This window comes from Notolepis coatsorum (assembly GCF_963971535.1).
Source record: "Notolepis coatsorum genome assembly, chromosome: 2".
NCBI lineage: Eukaryota > Metazoa > Chordata > Actinopteri > Aulopiformes > Paralepididae > Notolepis > Notolepis coatsorum.
The window spans coordinates 29773098-29789930 of record NC_140166.1 but is presented as its reverse complement, the minus strand read 5'-3'; the positions used below and the strand labels follow the sequence as shown (position 1 = coordinate 29789930).

Sequence of the window (16833 nt, the reverse complement as noted above, 5' to 3'; positions counted from 1 at the left end):
CTTGCATTTAGACTAATACGTTTGCAATGCCAAGCTTGTTGATAGCCTACTCCATTTGAAATTCCATAGCAACGAGACATCTTTAGGAACTATTTTTCTACGCCAAGTTCACTGAAATCGATATAAAATACCCTAGAATTGTCTGTATTCATCCTATATTTACCCGACACAACCTGCTGTATAAAAGCAATAATACACTCGGAAGCCTGTGGGATGTCATGAATATTGCCACTCTGTGATGCCTACACCACTCGACCTTCGCTCTCGTGGCTGCGGGCGCATCACAGCCATGGCAATATGCATGACATCCCACGGCTCCTTGTGTATTATTGCTTAGACGTATGTACATACAGGGGTAGCGACAGCTCTGCGTAGGAGTGTGTTTAGTATTAGTGCTGTCAATCCCTTGATGATGTTAGGTATACTGTGCCTCATGCCGGTTGTGCACTAAATACGTTTCATTAAGCAAGATGCTGTTGTGGCCCTTTCTCGCTCACAGAGAACTATGTAAACGACGTGACTCAAGTCAGACACGCTTCCTTGCATCCAGCCTTTACTCGTGTGCCCCATTGTGTGCCCCACCTCCAGCGCTGTAACTATAGTAACACTTCAGCCTCTGCCTTTGGTTTTCTGAACGTGTAGATCCTGCTACCGAGCTTCACTGTGAGGGCGGGAAACATCTCTTTCACATCACTGTACAGTTCTTCGAAATCCTGGTTCACTGTGATGTCCTGATGGTAGGTGTAGAGAGAGAGAGAGAGAGAGAGAGAGAGAGAGAGAGAGAGAGAGAGAGAGAGAGAGAGAGAGAGAGAGAGAGAGAGAGAGAGAGAGAGAGAGAGAGAGAGAGAGAGAGAGAGAGAGAGAGAAACACGCAGGTGAATGATGAGACTCCTGAAACATGAATAATGTATGATGAGAATTGTATAGAGAGGTGAACACATTTCACTGACTGGAAGGTCTAACGTCTCCATGGCCGACGCCGGGTTGCCCTGTATACCCATGAGGATCCCTTCGCAGCCAGCCGGCTGAATGGGGTTCCTAAGCATCTGCTCAAAGAGAAACACCTCTGCACCGTTAAGGGAAGTCAAAATGAGGTGGACTGTAATAAACAAAATAAAAACATGAAATCTTGCCATAATGGGACCAATTGCCTTCAGAACCAGAACCACTCCCCTGCTGCCTTCAGAACCAGAACCACTCTCTCACCTTCAGGGTTTTGATCGTCTTGTTGACTCTGAGGCCCGCAGCGAAGTGGATGGCACCTTCAGGCGGTATGCGGTTGTTACTGTGGAGAGAAGCGGAATAAAAAGCGGTGTCTGTGTCGGAGGGTGTGGCAGGCAAATCTGAAAGTGTTGTTTTTCCACAAAGCATTAGGCTGGTCGAGGAGGGACGGCCGGCAGGGAGGTGTTCCCAAGAGGTCTGCTGCAAACTTCACGTTGGAAGTCACACAAGGAGTCAAAGCAAAACTGGCTTTTGTGCTTTTGTGTTGAAAGTTGGTTATTATATGAACAACTGCCCCGCTATGATGCGTGTAGCTACTGAACTCACTGCTTCAAGGGAGTGTGGATTTCAAATAATAGGAGTTGTTGTCTTTTGACTCAGTGTGACCAAACAAGGTGAAACATGGAGGGCCTTGATTACAGTGTGGTCTAAACTAGCAGTCTTTACAGTGCGCCCCATGATCTCATTACCGGATAACATGATAACAGTGCTTCATACCTGATATCCAAGTCCTCCAGACTGTTGTTCTCCTTCAACGCCCTCCCCAGAGCCACGGCTCCCTCTTTTCCCAGGCCGTTAGAAGACAGATCCAGAGTTCGGATAAAGAGATTCGCCTGGAATGGAAAAGGTTTCAATTTTATATAGCGATCGGGAAAACTGAGGCTTTACCGCCTCAGATGCAGGTAACAAAATGGGTCTCGAAGATATGCTGCAACAGAGAAGCAATCACACGCATCTTAATGACAGCGAGTCAGACGTATAGATTCAGTGTTAATAAAGCTCTCTGCCCCTTGAGCCGACCATAGACATAGTGTTGAACAAGGACACAGGTCCCGTTGCCTCAGCCAACTATCTCAAAGGCAAATCTGATTCTAGATCAGCACTCCTGCTCTGAGACGAAAATACTAGACCATGCCTTTAATTAAGCCTTATTTACTTTGGCTTCAAGCTGTATGTTGCTCATCCATAGAGAATGTGTTTAAATGCACGTGGTCTGCATAAAAAGGTTCCTATGGTAATCCAATCTTGTACATACTTAAAAAGACATGAAAATACTGTAAAAATAATCATTATTTATTTTTCTGCAACCTCTAACCCAAACACCCTAACACAAAAAATCTACCCAGTTCTGCTCATCTGACTGCCAGATGCCAATAATAATAAAAAACTAATTCATCCGCTGATATATGTTCACCGATATATATAAATTAGGGCTGTCAAAATTAATGCTTTAATTTTGGAGATTAATTAAAATTATTTAAAGCATTAACATAAATTAATCTAGATTAATCTATGGAGTGAAACATCTTCAATCTTAGCACCGCGGATATAAGAAAGAGGTCTAGCTGAGTCAATGTTGATGGTTTTGTTGAACATTTGTATTTCACAAGAGAGAAACTATTCAAAGAAAGCTATTAAAATAGTATTTGAATCTAAATATACTTTCTTTGTGTTGATTTTACATTAATTCCATGATTTTACTCAAGTAAATATCTGTTACAAGCTTCGGTCTTAAGTAAAAAAAAAATGCTATTTTTAATCTAGATTAATTACAGAAAATTGTGAGATTAATTAGTTAATTTGTTTTAATCTATTGACAGCATTAATATAAATGCATTATATATATGTATATAAATAAAGTCGATATCTACTGATACCAATATGGCTGCCAATATATCGTGCATCCCTAGTATTTCTGTGTGCAGTTGGCTTATCATGTTCAAACATTCATATCAAGGTTTTTTGTACAGGTGTTGTTTTACCAGAGGGAAACATCCCACTCTTGGGGACGCAGGGCGGCCTGGTGGTTAGATATACCATCCTGTAACTAAGTTCACAGGTTCAATGCCTGAAATGGCTCATGCCTGTAAAAGTATCCTTACATGGCTGACCCCGTCTTACATGGCTGACCCTGCCTTACATGGCTGACCCTTGACCCCGTCTTACACGGCTGACCCTGTCGTCAGACAGGATATGCAAAGAGATAAGGTTTTAAAAACACTGTGTAATGTGGTGATGGAGTCCTATTGAGTCCTGCATGCGACCATGACCTCTGACCTCTCTGATAAAATGCATAATGTGGGAATATGTGTTCAGTATGTGTATCTAGGAGGGAATATGTGTATCTAGGAGGGATATGTGAAAACGAATTCAAATTGCAATGTACATTGACAATAAAATAATCTCATAGGACAAATGATGGATATTAGGGCTGCCCCCTCTTAGTCGATTCAGCGGTCGGTTTGGTCTTAGTCGTTAGTTATAGGATTTTAGGAAGCAAATGCACTATCAGTCAACTAAAAGCCTTTTTGGTGGAGGAGGGCGGCTCTAATGGATACAAACAGTGTTTTACCCCGATGCCCGCGGCCAGTGCCACCGCGACCTTCCCCCGAATGGCGTTCCAGGCCAGATTTAGGGACCTCAAGCCTGAGTTCTCAGACATGGCCACCCTGAGATCCTCTCCTAGGGATGGAGAGAAAGAAAACATCTTAGAATAAAACCAGTGAATGAGAAATTATCATTTTTGAGATCAATCTGTTCTTTGCAGAGGGGCCTCTGTGAAATCAGCAGCTACTGTACAATACATTCTAGATTAGATTAGATTAAAATTGATTGTCACCAGACAGCAAGTACAAGAAGTTGGCATCTAACCAAAGTGCAAGGTAACAGTAAAGTGCATTAACAATATAGTAACATGAGTAAATGTGCTAATCTGATCTGACAGTATTATTATATACACACTACGGTACTGGCCAGTGGTATAACTAATAAGAGTAGGTATTGGATATACAGTACAGTTATATATATATAATATATACAGGTATGCAAATAGGAATATATGCAGATATATTCATACAGATGTAGATAAATATATATATACAGTATTATTGTATGTGGCTGTCATACAGTGTTATATGGGTAGACTATAGGTTGAGGGAGGTAGTTATGATTACAGTATAAGGCAGTTGTAAGCAGTCAAAGCATTAGATAGTGTAGTATAATGTGGCTGTTAAATTATACATATTCTTAATAACTCTATTAACTCCCAATTTGGAATTCAGGAGGAAGGTTTTAGATTAAATCCTCTGGTGACCTTAACTAGGAAATCATTATAGAGACCATTTGTCTGTGGTCATGCATGCCAGGATGTCTCAACAGAAACCAACTTTGCATACAGACACCTCAGTAAGCTTCAAAGCAACACACACTAAAGGAACCAAGGGATATGATTCACCCCTGAAGACTCAAACAATGATTCGGCCGATGAAGGGTTAACATTCAAATCACATGTATATGTGATACCAGCTATATCAACACAGTGTTGTGTGAGCAGGTAGGCTGCTCTTGAAAAATCATTTAAAATATAATCATGAAATAAAACATGGCCTGAGCTTCTGGTTGAATCAAGCCTTTTAAAAAAGTTACTTAAAGCATTACATCTTCAAAGTATTATGTGGGAAAAAGTATATATATCTTTCAAGAATAACTCATCTTGTAACTAAGAAACTCAAGAATCAGAAAATGCTGTGGGGTAACTGAAAAGGGAGACAAAAGCATTTGCATACAAGCAGGCCAAACATCTGTGTAAACACAGAGACATAGACAAGAGGAGGAAGTGTATAATGTCTAGTAATCAGGACACATTAGAAATGTATTCTTCTATATTCAATTTAAATCTGATTAAACTATAATTATCACTGAAAGGATGTGTTCAAAACAGGGAACATTATGATAGTAAACTTGGAGTGGTTTATAGCCAAATGTACAGGATTAAGGGAAGATCATTTTCAAATAGCTAATACGAGTGTTAAATAAATGTAATTATTTAGAAAGGCATGGTTTAAGACTTTAACACATTCCCTGCCACGCTTCTATCCATCAATGTATGCTCACTGCCACCAGTCTAAGCCTATGGAGATGTTTACCTTCTTTGCAGGGCTATAACTTTTTAAAAATGTTATTGCTAAATTGACATTACTATGGCCCATTCAACATCGATTATCTATCGTTCAGGATGTAGGAACGTTATACTAGTTATAGGCCTAAACGCAAAAATATAGATTATCGATTGCAGTTTATTCGTGATACACGCTATATTAAAAAATCCAACTGAATACGATCCTAAACGTTATGACTCATCATGCGCGGATGAACGGGGGGGGGGGGGGTCGTTTATAAGTCCGTGATCGTCAGTAAATGCTTTATGTAGTATGGGTTGATTTATTGATCAGTTGGTTTGTAAACAAAGAAATTTACAATCGCCTTGAAAATGACGTCAGTGTCCTCTTACCGTTAGCCGATGAGACTGGAGTAAAAAGATCACACTTATTTGACGGCGATCGACTCGATCCATTTCCGGTTTGTATAATAATAATAAACGGCCAAATCATCTCGATTATTGAGTTATGGCAGCAATCCATATACACAATGTGTGTCTACAGTCCAGCAACAATATGTGAGTGCCGGACGCATTTCCCCGGTGCACCGAGATCACAAGAGATCCATTTCCGGTTGCAACTCGCCGATCATCCACCAGGCGGCAGTATTGAAGCATTGCAGAGTTGTGCAGGCTCCCACTGCATCAGACCAGGCTCAGTGAGGGAATTATGAATAACATGGCGAAAAAATGAAATATGATCTCAATAACGTCGTACGCCGTGGAATGGCAGAATTTGCATGAACTTGAAACACGTCGTAAGCCGTTTCCGGCGGTGGATGTGTTAATGAATCTAGGTAAACAAGTTGAATAAGTCAAATAATATGAAATGCCGTATAAATACACTGAAATGGATGGACTATAAGCTTTGTGGTTTACTCTTGGACAAACAAGTACTGTGTTATGTTGAAATGTGTGTCCTTGAGAGATTGTGTATTAAAGGTAATAGTGACAATGATGTAGCCTTAAAATGAGTTGGAAAGAAATACTGTCTTCAGCTGGGCAGTTAGTGGGAAGCCACACCTACATTTTCAAACTCAGAAACGAACTGTTTGGGATTGGAGGAAAACCTGTTCTGATGTCACTATCTGTGAGGTCATCAACTGGACCCAGGCCTGCTATAAATACAGGGCCACAGGTCACTGGAAGGGGAATCAGAGAGAAAGGCGTAAGAAGATCAGAGATGAAAGAGAAAAGCGGAAGAAGACGGAGAAAAGGACTGCCTCATCGGTTAAGGACAAGTTATATTTATGTTGCCAAGGACGTGGACACAGAGGACTCTTGTTGATAAGACCAGTGGACATCTTGTTAGACTAGTTTGAGTTCTGGTTTGAGGTTCTGGTTTGAGAAGACAACGCAAGTACCTAGTATCTTTAACGTATACTACAATAGTCCTGCCCCTTCTTAGATCATCAGTAGACTTATTGGCCGTTAGGGTCTTAGTCTTAGTTTTGTTTAGTCAATTAGTTGTTTTTCCATGTACATTAATTGTTACAGCCACAGCCAGGACTTTTCTCTTCCCTGTCTGTCAGCAGGTTCCCATGCCCTTACATGGTCCTCTTCCTGTTCCCGTCTCACCATCGTCCTAACCTGACTCCACACCTGCCGGCTATCATCCCACCACTGATCCTGGATAAGAGGCCTGCACCCCTTAACCTGTTAACGTACGGGGGTCCCCCCCACGGGCCGTCACACACGCGCGCGCACTTCGCCGCACTTTGCTCTCGTCTGTTCTGATCCAGAACCTCCAGCCCAGCTTTGGTTAACAACACTATAATGTTATTGTATCTGTTTGCTCTACTTAACCCACAGGGCTGCGGGTTGCACTGAAAAGACAAGAGGACATGCTTTGGTATTTCAGTGAACGTCTGTGTGTCTGTGAGTCACTGCTGGAAGCACAGAGATGAGACATGGTTCTTTCTTTCTGAGATACCGTCTCCATTTCAATTATTCCTCGTCGCACGCCTACTGCCCCCCGCCTGTCACTCTCCCAGAAGGCTCCTGTCACAAAGCTCATCCACATGATAATTGACAGAGGTTTTAATGAAGTCGAATACGCTTGACCTTTGAATGCCACAATCTGCTGAAGTCCTCTGATCTGCTTAGTGTGTGTGTGTGTGTGTGTGCGTGTGCGTGTGTGTGTATGTGCGCGTGTGCGTGTGTGCGTGCGTGCGTGTGTGTGTGTGTGTGTGTGTCATGGCCAACTTCAGCTAATATATTTGGTCAGAATGAAGTTGTAACAAAGGAGATACTCCCTCCAGAACAGAGCTAGTTGTGATCTGGTAACAGGAGCATAGCTAGTTGTGATCTGGTAACAGGAGCAGAGCTAGTTGTGATCTGGTAACAGGAGCAGAGCTAGTTGTGATCTGGTAACAGGAGCAGAGCTAGTTGTGATCTGGTAACAGGAGCAGAGCTCAAGTTTCAAGTTTTTTTAATAGTTGTCATACAGAAGTACAGAATACTTTTATACAAAATGCTTCTTACTGTTTCGCTCCAGTGTTAGACAAGATAAGTATGAAATAAAATAGTATAGCATGTAAAATAGAAGTAAAAATAGAGGTCACAGTGTTCAGTATAGACATATGTACAATGTTCGATGCAGAATAGAAGTAACTGAGTTACCATACAATATACAATATACTATGCAATGTACTAATATACAATACTATATAGTGCAGAGCAGAAATGGGATGAGGTACAATTTAGGTACAATTTACAGTAAGGTGTACGAGTTGTAGTGCAAATCCTTTACCAATAAATATAAAGTGTAAAGTGTGTTTAGGTGTTCTAAAGTGTGTAAAGTGGGTGCTGCAGTGAGTTGTTTGTTTAAAGTGAGTGTGTGCGTGTGGATGTGTGTGCTGTGTGCATTTGATGGTTGTTGCATAGTGTTTATTGTTCGTTGAGCAGCCTGATGGCCTGGGGATAGAAGCTTCTTCTGAGTCTTTCTGTGCTCGCCTTAAGACTCCGGTATCGCTTGCCTGTCTAGTTGTGATCTGGTAACAGGAGCAGAGATAGTTGTGATCTGGTAACAGGAACAGAGCTAGTTGTGATCTGGTAACAGGAGCAGAGCTAGTTGTGATCTGGTAACAGGAGCAGAGCTAGTTGTGATCTGGTAACAGGAGCAGAGCTAGTTGTGATCTGGTAACAGGAGCAGAGCTAGTTGTGATCTGGTAACAGGAGCAGAGAGCAGAGCTAGTTGTGATCTGGTAACAGGAGCAGAGCTAGTTGTGATCTGGTAACAGGAGCAGAGCTAGTTGTGATCTGGTAACAGGAGCAGAGCTAGTTGTGATCTTGTAACAGGAACAGAGTGAGAGGATAAGGAGGAAAGGTGACCCAGCTGGAACCTGCAAAGAAAAAAAGTAAAGAAAGAAAATTCTAAAGAAAATAAAGAAAAATCTAAAACAAATTGAAGTTGAAACAGCAGCAGTGACTGTCCTGGTGCTTAGTACTGACTAGTGGTGTTTAGTACTGACTGGTGGTGTTTAGTACTGACTAGTGGTGTTTAGTACTGACTAGTGGTGTTTAGTACTGACTAGTGGTGCTTAGTACTGACTGCTGGTGTTTAGTACTGACTAGTGGTGTTTAGTACTGACTGGTGGTGTTTAGTACTGACTAGTGGTGCTTAGTACTGACTGCTGGTGTTTAGTACTGACTGGTGGTGTTTAGTACTGACTGGTGGTGTTTAGTACTGACTAGTGGTGTTTAGTACTGACTCGTGGTGCTTAGTACTGACTGCTGGTGTTTAGTACTGACTAGTGGTGTTTAGTACTGACTAGTGGTGTTTAGTACTGACTAGTGGTGTTTAGTACTGACTAGTGGTGTTTAGTACTGACTGCTGGTGTTTAGTACTGACTAGTGGTGTTTAGTACTGACTAGTGGTGTTTAGTACTGACTAGTGGTGTTTAGTACTGACTGCTGGTGTTTAGTACTGACTAGTGGTGTTTAGTACTGACTAGTGGTGTTTAGTACTGACTAGTGGTGTTTAGTACTGTTTAGTACTGACTAGTGGTGTTTAGTACTGACTAGTGGTGTTTAGTACTGACTAGTGCTGTTTAGTACTGACTAGTGGTGTTTAGTACTGACTAGTGGTGTTTAGTACTGACTAGTGCTGTTTAGTACTTCCTGCTGGTGTTTAGTACTGACTAGTGGTGTTTAGTACTGACTGCTGGTGTTTAGTACTGACTAGTGGTGTTTAGTACTGACTAGTGGTGTTTAGTACTGACTAGTGGTGTTTAGTACTGACTGCTGGTGTTTAGTACTGACCAGTGGTGTTTAGTACTGACTAGTCAATCAATCAATCAATCAAATTTATTTATAAAGCACATTTCACATGACGCGTGTCAACCAAAGTGCTGTACAGAGGGTAAATACACAAGATACATATAGACAACAATCACACTCCGTTTTATGGGAGGGCACACAGGCAAACACATAGAAAAACAGGGCATGAGTCAGTGAACGGGAAAGGCTAGTAGGTAGAAGTGGGTTTTGAGCCTCGATTTGAAGGCATCTATCGAGGGGGCGAGCCTAATGGAGGTGGGGATGCTGTTCCACAGTTCAGGGGCTGTTCCTAGTGGTGTTTAGTACTGACTAGTGGTGTTTAGTACTGACTAGTGGTGTTTAGTACTGACTGGTGGTGTTTAGTACTGACTGCTGGTGTTTAGTACTGACTGCTGGTGTTTAGTACTGACTGCTGGTGTTTAGTACTGACTAGTGGTGTTTAGTACTGACTAGTGGTGTTTAGTACTGACTAGTGGTGTTTAGTACTGACTGCTGGTGTTTAGTACTGACTAGTGGTGTTTAGTACTGACTAGTGGTGTTTAGTACTGACTGCTGGTGTTTAGTACTGACTAGTGGTGTTTAGTACTGACTGCTGGTGTTTAGTACTGACTAGTGGTGTTTAGTACTGACTAGTGGTGTTTAGTACTGACTAGTGGTGTTTAGTACTGACTAGTGGTGTTCAGTACTGACTAGTGGTGTTTAGTACTGACTAGTGGTGTTTAGTACTGACTAGTGGTGTTTAGTACTGACTAGTGGTGTTTAGTACTGACTAGTGGTGTTTAGTACTGACTAGTGGTGTTTAGTACTGACTAGTGGTGTTTAGTACTGACTAGTGGTGTTTAGTACTGACTGCTGGTGTTTAGTACTGACTAGTGGTGTTTAGTACTGACTAGTGGTGTTTAGTACTGACTGCTGGTGTTTAGTACTGACTAGTGGTGTTTAGTACCGACTAGTGGTGTTTAGTACTGACTAGTGGTGTTTAGTACTGTTTAGTACTGACTAGTGGTGTTTAGTACTGACTAGTGCTGTTTAGTACTGACTAGTGGTGTTTAGTACTGACTAGTGGTGTTTAGTACTGACTAGTGCTGTTTAGTACTTCCTGCTGGTGTTTAGTACTGACTAGTGGTGTTTAGTACTGACTGCTGGTGTTTAGTACTGACTAGTGGTGTTTAGTACTGACTAGTGGTGTTTAGTACTGACTAGTGGTGTTTAGTACTGACTGCTGGTGTTTAGTACTGACCAGTGGTGTTTAGTACTGACTAGTGGTGTTTAGTACTGACTAGTGGTGTTTAGTACTGACTGGTGGTGTTTAGTACTGACTGGTGGTGTTTAGTACTGACTGCTGGTGTTTAGTACTGACAGCTGGTGTTTAGTACTGACTGCTGGTGTTTAGTACTGACTAGTGGTGTTTAGTACTGACTAGTGGTGTTTAGTACTGACTAGTGGTGTTTAGTACTGACTGCTGGTGTTTAGTACTGACTAGTGGTGTTTAGTACTGACTAGTGGTGTTTAGTACTGACTGCTGGTGTTTAGTACTGACTAGTGGTGTTTAGTACTGACTGCTGGTGTTTAGTACTGACTAGTGGTGTTTAGTACTGACTAGTGGTGTTTAGTACTGACTAGTGGTGTTTAGTACTGACTAGTGGTGTTCAGTACTGACTAGTGGTGTTTAGTACTGACTAGTGGTGTTTAGTACTGACTAGTGGTGTTTAGTACTGACTAGTGGTGTTTAGTACTGACTGCTGGTGTTTAGTACTGACTAGTGGTGTTTAGTACTGACTAGTGGTGTTCAGTACTGACTAGTGGTGTTTAGTACTGACTAGTGGTGTTTAGTACTGACTAGTGGTGTTTAGTACTGACTAGTGGTGTTTAGTACTGACTGCTGGTGTTTAGTACTGACTAGTGGTGTTTAGTACTGACTAGTGGTGTTTAGTACTGACTAGTGGTGTTTAGTACTGACTAGTGGTGTTAGTACTGACTAGTGGTGTTTAGTACTGACTAGTGGTGTTTAGTACTGACTGCTGGTATTTAGTACTGACTAGTGGTGTTTAGTACTGACTAGTGCTGTTTAGTACTTCCTGCTGGTGTTTAGTACTGACTAGTGGTGTTTAGTACTGACTAGTGGTGTTTAGTACTAACTAGTGGTGTTTAGTACTGACTGCTGGTGTTTAGTACTGACTAGTGGTGTTTAGTACTGACTAGTGGTGTTTAGTACTGACTAGTGGTGTTTAGTACGGACTAGTGGTGTTTAGTACTGACTGCTGGTGTTTAGTACTGACTAGTGGTGTTAGTACTGACTAGTGGTGTTTAGTACTGACTAGTGGTGTTTAGTACTGACTAGTGGTGTTTAGTACTGACTAGTGGTGTTTAGTACTGACTAGTGGTGTTTAGTACTGACTGCTGGTGTTTAGTACTGACTAGTGGTGTTTAGTACTGACTGCTGGTGTTTAGTACTGACTGCTGGTGTTTAGAAGAACAGCCACAGTGATAACAGTGTTCAGTGAGTAAACCACAACCCCACTACTGTACCTGCAGTCTATGGTAAACACATCCTTTAGCCTTTAGTGATTATAAACCACACTACCTGCAGTCTATGGTAAACACACAGCCTTTAGTGAGTATAAACCACACTACCTGCAGCCTATGGTAAACACACAGCCTTTAGTGAGTATAAACCACACTACCTGCAGTCTATGGTAAACACACAGCCTTTAGTGAGTATAAACCACACTACCTGCAGCCTATGGTAAACACACAGCCTTTAGTGAGTATAAACCACACTACCTGCAGTCTATGGTAAACACACAGCCTTTAGTGAGTATAAACCACACTACCTGCAGTCTATGGTAAACACACATCCTTTAGTGAGTATAAACCACACTACCTGCAGCCTATGGTAAACACACAGCCTTTAGTGAGTATAATCCACACTACCTGCAGTCTATGGTAAACACACAGCCTTTAGTGAGTATAAACCACACTACCTGCAGTCTATGGTAAACACACAGCCTTTAGTGAGTATAAACCACACTACCTGCAGTCTATGGTAAACACACAGCCTTTAGTGAGTATAAACCACACTACCTGCAGCCTTCCCCAGGGCGTTGTGGCTGAGGTCCAGGATCTCCAGCTTGGTGTTGGTTGTGAGAGCCAGGCACAGGTGCTGGGCGGCCGGTCCGTTCAGCTGATTCCCTGACAGGTTGAGGGTGACCAGTGTGCTGTTCTCCTGTAGCATCGCGGCCAAGGCCCTGGCCCCGTGCACTCCAAGCCTGTTGTCGGACAGGTTCACCGCTACAACAAACCCACAAACACACTACAGGTCAAAGATCAGGGCCCCGTTCCCCGTACCTGGTTCAACTAAGTCGATCAAGATGTCATTATCCAGATTCAGTTAACCCGATGTTTGAAGCCGGGATTTTCCTGTTCCTCGAAGGTGGATTCAGTCTCGTTAACTCGATTCAGACTTGAGACCCAGGCTAAATGCGCGCGGCCGCTTCAGTTGAAAAGCCAGCACGTATCGATGGCAGAGATCCTGATTCTCTAACGGCATTGATTGATTAATTGATTTAAAACTTTATTGACAGATTGCAATACGGCTCAATCGCCTCGCCGACAAGTTAAATGCGTTATCTAGGCTAATTTTAAGTCCCTCATTACCTCAATCAATCAGATTATATTTCTTTAAACTTGCCTGCTGGATTGAATAATCAAATGAGATCTTGCTAGCGAAAATAATTAGTTAAACTGTTATACAGAATTACGATACGGCTCTCTTACCCATTGATTGATGTGTGGTCGATCTTTTACTTATCTCCACTGTGGTCTAACGGGTTGTTCTTTTGACTTTCACGCAGACGACCGGGGTTCGAAACCCTAGTCTTTTCCTTCTTTTTGCAATATAGGAATAATTCAATTTGGTGCACGTTGAGAGCTATATAAAGAATGACATCCTCAATGCATGTAGATTTATAATATTTTAACTTAAAACCAGGCTACTTTGGCGTATAATCATTAATATTATATTCAAAAAAATTATATTGGAAACACGGGGTTTCGAACACCGGTCGCTGGGTTGGCAGGGTTGAGCACTACCGCTGCTCCACTGTGCCAGATGGGATAAATTCATTGTTTATACATTAATGAACGAGAGACCCGTGTTTAGAATATTCTTTATTTTGAATGAAGTTTTATTTCTTTATCCTCATTCATTAATGTGACGTCAACGGCTCATTCAATTTCTCAAATCCGTCAAACAGCGCATCTCATCAGACATCTTAATCCCAGTTACAATTAAAATAACCACAAAGTCATAATGTGTACATCGCACCGAGCGAGCGCCACGGTATATATAACGTGCATTATTTAGGACAAAGTGAATTTAGTATCAGCATTTTGGGTCTATTTTACATTTCAAAAGCCCCCTCTGGAAGAATGGAGCACAAAAACGTAATTCAGAATGGTATAATGCAGATCGTAGACTGTGGGAATAATTTCAGGAAACGGGCTGTCACTTCTTTGCGGGGGCGTGGCGATGGTTGATCCGGCTAACTTGAACTTAAACCCTGCTTTCGACCAGGCTCAAACTTTTGGATCTGTTGTCATGGTGATTTGGAAAATCCAGGTACGGGGAGCCGGAAAGTCCGGCTTAAGTCAGACTTCACCGAAAGTTATCCGGCTAACTCAGTTATCCAGGTACGGGGAACGGGGCCCAGGTGGGGGTCAGGGGGGGGGGGGGGGGGTGCATGGGCCGCGTGTATCCTTTCCGCAACGGACTTCGGTTTCCGGGTTCCTCTGATTGGTTGCGACCCCAACGTGGCCCGCCCCCTTATCCACCGCTGCCGCCCTAGCGGCAGAGGTCCCTGCCTTCCTCAATTTATACGCATGGAAGTATTGACTACGCCGTAACGAATAATTTAAAAAAGATACCGTTAACTGGAATATGTTAACATATTTGTTAACTTTACACATATGTTGGATTATGTAATTGGTTTGTCATGACAAACAAATAAAAAAATCGCGATTTACCCGCTGGCTACAACAACACACAGTGACTGCATGTAGTCACTGTGTGTTGATGTTGTAGCCACCGCCTCAGAGGCAGGAATACTAAGCTCCCCCTTAAGCTCCGTGAGAGAGGAGAGAGGCTGAAAACCCGCAGTTCTTGCCCGACTGATGGGAGCCGAATACCCGGATCCGATTTGTCTGATGAATACCCCCAAAACATGGAGGTCCCGAATGCATGGAAGTATTGATTGCGCCGTAACGAATAATTTAAAAAAGATACCGTTAACTGGAATATGTTGTGCCTTTACACATATGTTAGATTATGTAATTGGTTTGTCATGACAAACCAATAAAATATCACATCGCCGGCTGTCTCTGGCTTGCTCCAGCGGACACCAGAGCTCAGCCAGCGGCGAGAATATGCTGCTGCGAGCGGCATCGCTGAGCATATTCTCGCCGCTGGCTGAGCTCTGGTGTCCGCTGGAGCAAGCCAGAGACAGCCGGCGATGCGATATTTTATTGGTTTGTCATGACAAACCAATTACATAATCCAACATATGTGTAAAGGCACAACATATTCCAGTTAACGGTATCTTTTTTAAATTATTCGTTACGGCGTAGTCAATACTTCCATGCGTATAAATTGAGGAAGGCAGGGACCTCTGCCGCTAGAGCGGCAGCGGTGGATAAGGGGGCGGGTCACGTGGGGGTCGCGGCCAATCAGAGGAACCCGGAAACCGAAGTCCGTTGCGGAAAGGATACACGCGCATGGGCCATGTGGGGATGAAACATGGCGAAGCATGTTTACTTTTTTTATATATATAAATCTGTTTACAAACTTTATAAAAAAAATTATAATAATAATAAAGAAAGAAAGAATAGAAAATGAAACCCACAACAGTTCAATATGAAGCGTCTAGCTAAGAGAGGAGAAGCCACACTACAGCCATATGAAGCTATGGACTGATTTTCAGGACTCGTGATTCGACTTGGACTTTAGCACTGATGACTCGGACTTGGACTCGAGCATTGACTGCATTTGGACTCGGAAGGTGCAGATGAGGACTCGGACTTGTTAATTGATAAATACATTTATTATTGATTGTAAGAGGCCCTGATCATTTGGCATAAGATATTGATGGCTATATTAATACTGTAACATTATTTAAATTTGTGCAAGCCAAGGGCAGAAAGCCCACAGAGTCTCTCTGAATTGTCCAGAGATCTAGGTTTATCAATCTGCGCATGCAGAGTTCGGGAGTAGGTGCGGAAAAGTGACTATAGCTCGGCCGAGAAAGAGCTGATCGACTTGGGACTGGTCTCTCCGTGTTCAGGAGACTCAGGCGTATACAAGGCTATTGGATCATGTCTCCAGCACCCCCACAGCCGTAGCTACAACCACTTAATGTCAAGGCTCCCCGCTCTCTCTCTCCCATGATTTCAGAATACCGGAAGTGTTGCAGTGGTCTATTTCAGATATCTCTCAGCCTACTGAGAGTTAAGCATCTATAGCAGGGGTGTCAAACTCATTTTCACAGAGGGCCACATCAGCATTATGGTTGCCCTCAAAGGGCCAAAGACCGTATAAATGTTAATGTAATGTAAAATAAATGTAGCTACACATTTACATATTGTTAAACATGTTGTTTCTGTATTTATTACTTATTCAAGTTATACATATTGCATATGCATTTGCATAAATGTAAAAATATATGTTAGCTTATGTTATTTTAACAAATAATTTTAGTTTATCAGAACCCCATATTACTCCATCAATCAATGATCAAACCATTCAAGTAAATAACAAAGAAGAATATCATCAAATACAAGCTATGCCATTAAGTTTGTTCAAAACCTATTTGTCACAGTCAAGAGGGGCAGAACTAACAACTGTGAGCTGCAAAGAACACGTGGGACAGATGTAGCAGATGTTACAAAAACAAATGGCTGCACACAACCTTGCAGAGGCCATACATCCAACTAATGGAAGATAGTTTAATTAACTTTAATTAACAGATTGCAGAATGGGTACAGTACAGTACAGCTCAATACACACAATTGTTAAGGGGGTGCAGACCAGAGAAGGACTTTCGACTTGTTTACATCAGGGTCCCCCATTTTCAATTCGTAATGAAATTGCTATTATGTGTCTGCATGAACACACAACTGTAACTGTACTCAAAAATAACAAAATAAGGGTTGTCTCAGTTCACAACTATATTGGTCAAGTTTTGGGTGGGACTTGTTTGCGTCCCTACAGCTTCTTATTCAATTGAGCGAGATGCTCGGTTATGTCACACAGCCAGTTTGCATCTGACAGTTCAGACAATATTTCTTCAACCCTTTGTTACCTATTCCGCCTGGATCTTTTTTGTATTTTGGGCTGTAAA

At 42.1% G+C, this 16833-nt stretch overlaps 1 protein-coding gene across 1 annotated transcript in view; it reads right to left on the bottom strand.

Moving 5' to 3' along the window:
- Nucleotides 1–16833, bottom strand: part of lrrc74b (leucine rich repeat containing 74B) — a gene marked incomplete at both ends in the record, with an annotated part of 98379 nt that overhangs the window by 14210 nt on the left and 67336 nt on the right. The window contains 5 exons of the mRNA XM_084308096.1: nt 951–1046; nt 1207–1285; nt 1720–1835; nt 3575–3684; nt 12524–12730. Of these exons, the coding sequence (XP_084164222.1) occupies nt 951–1046; nt 1207–1285; nt 1720–1835; nt 3575–3684; nt 12524–12730 (608 nt within the window). The remainder of the gene's footprint in view (nt 1–950; nt 1047–1206; nt 1286–1719; nt 1836–3574; nt 3685–12523; nt 12731–16833) is intronic.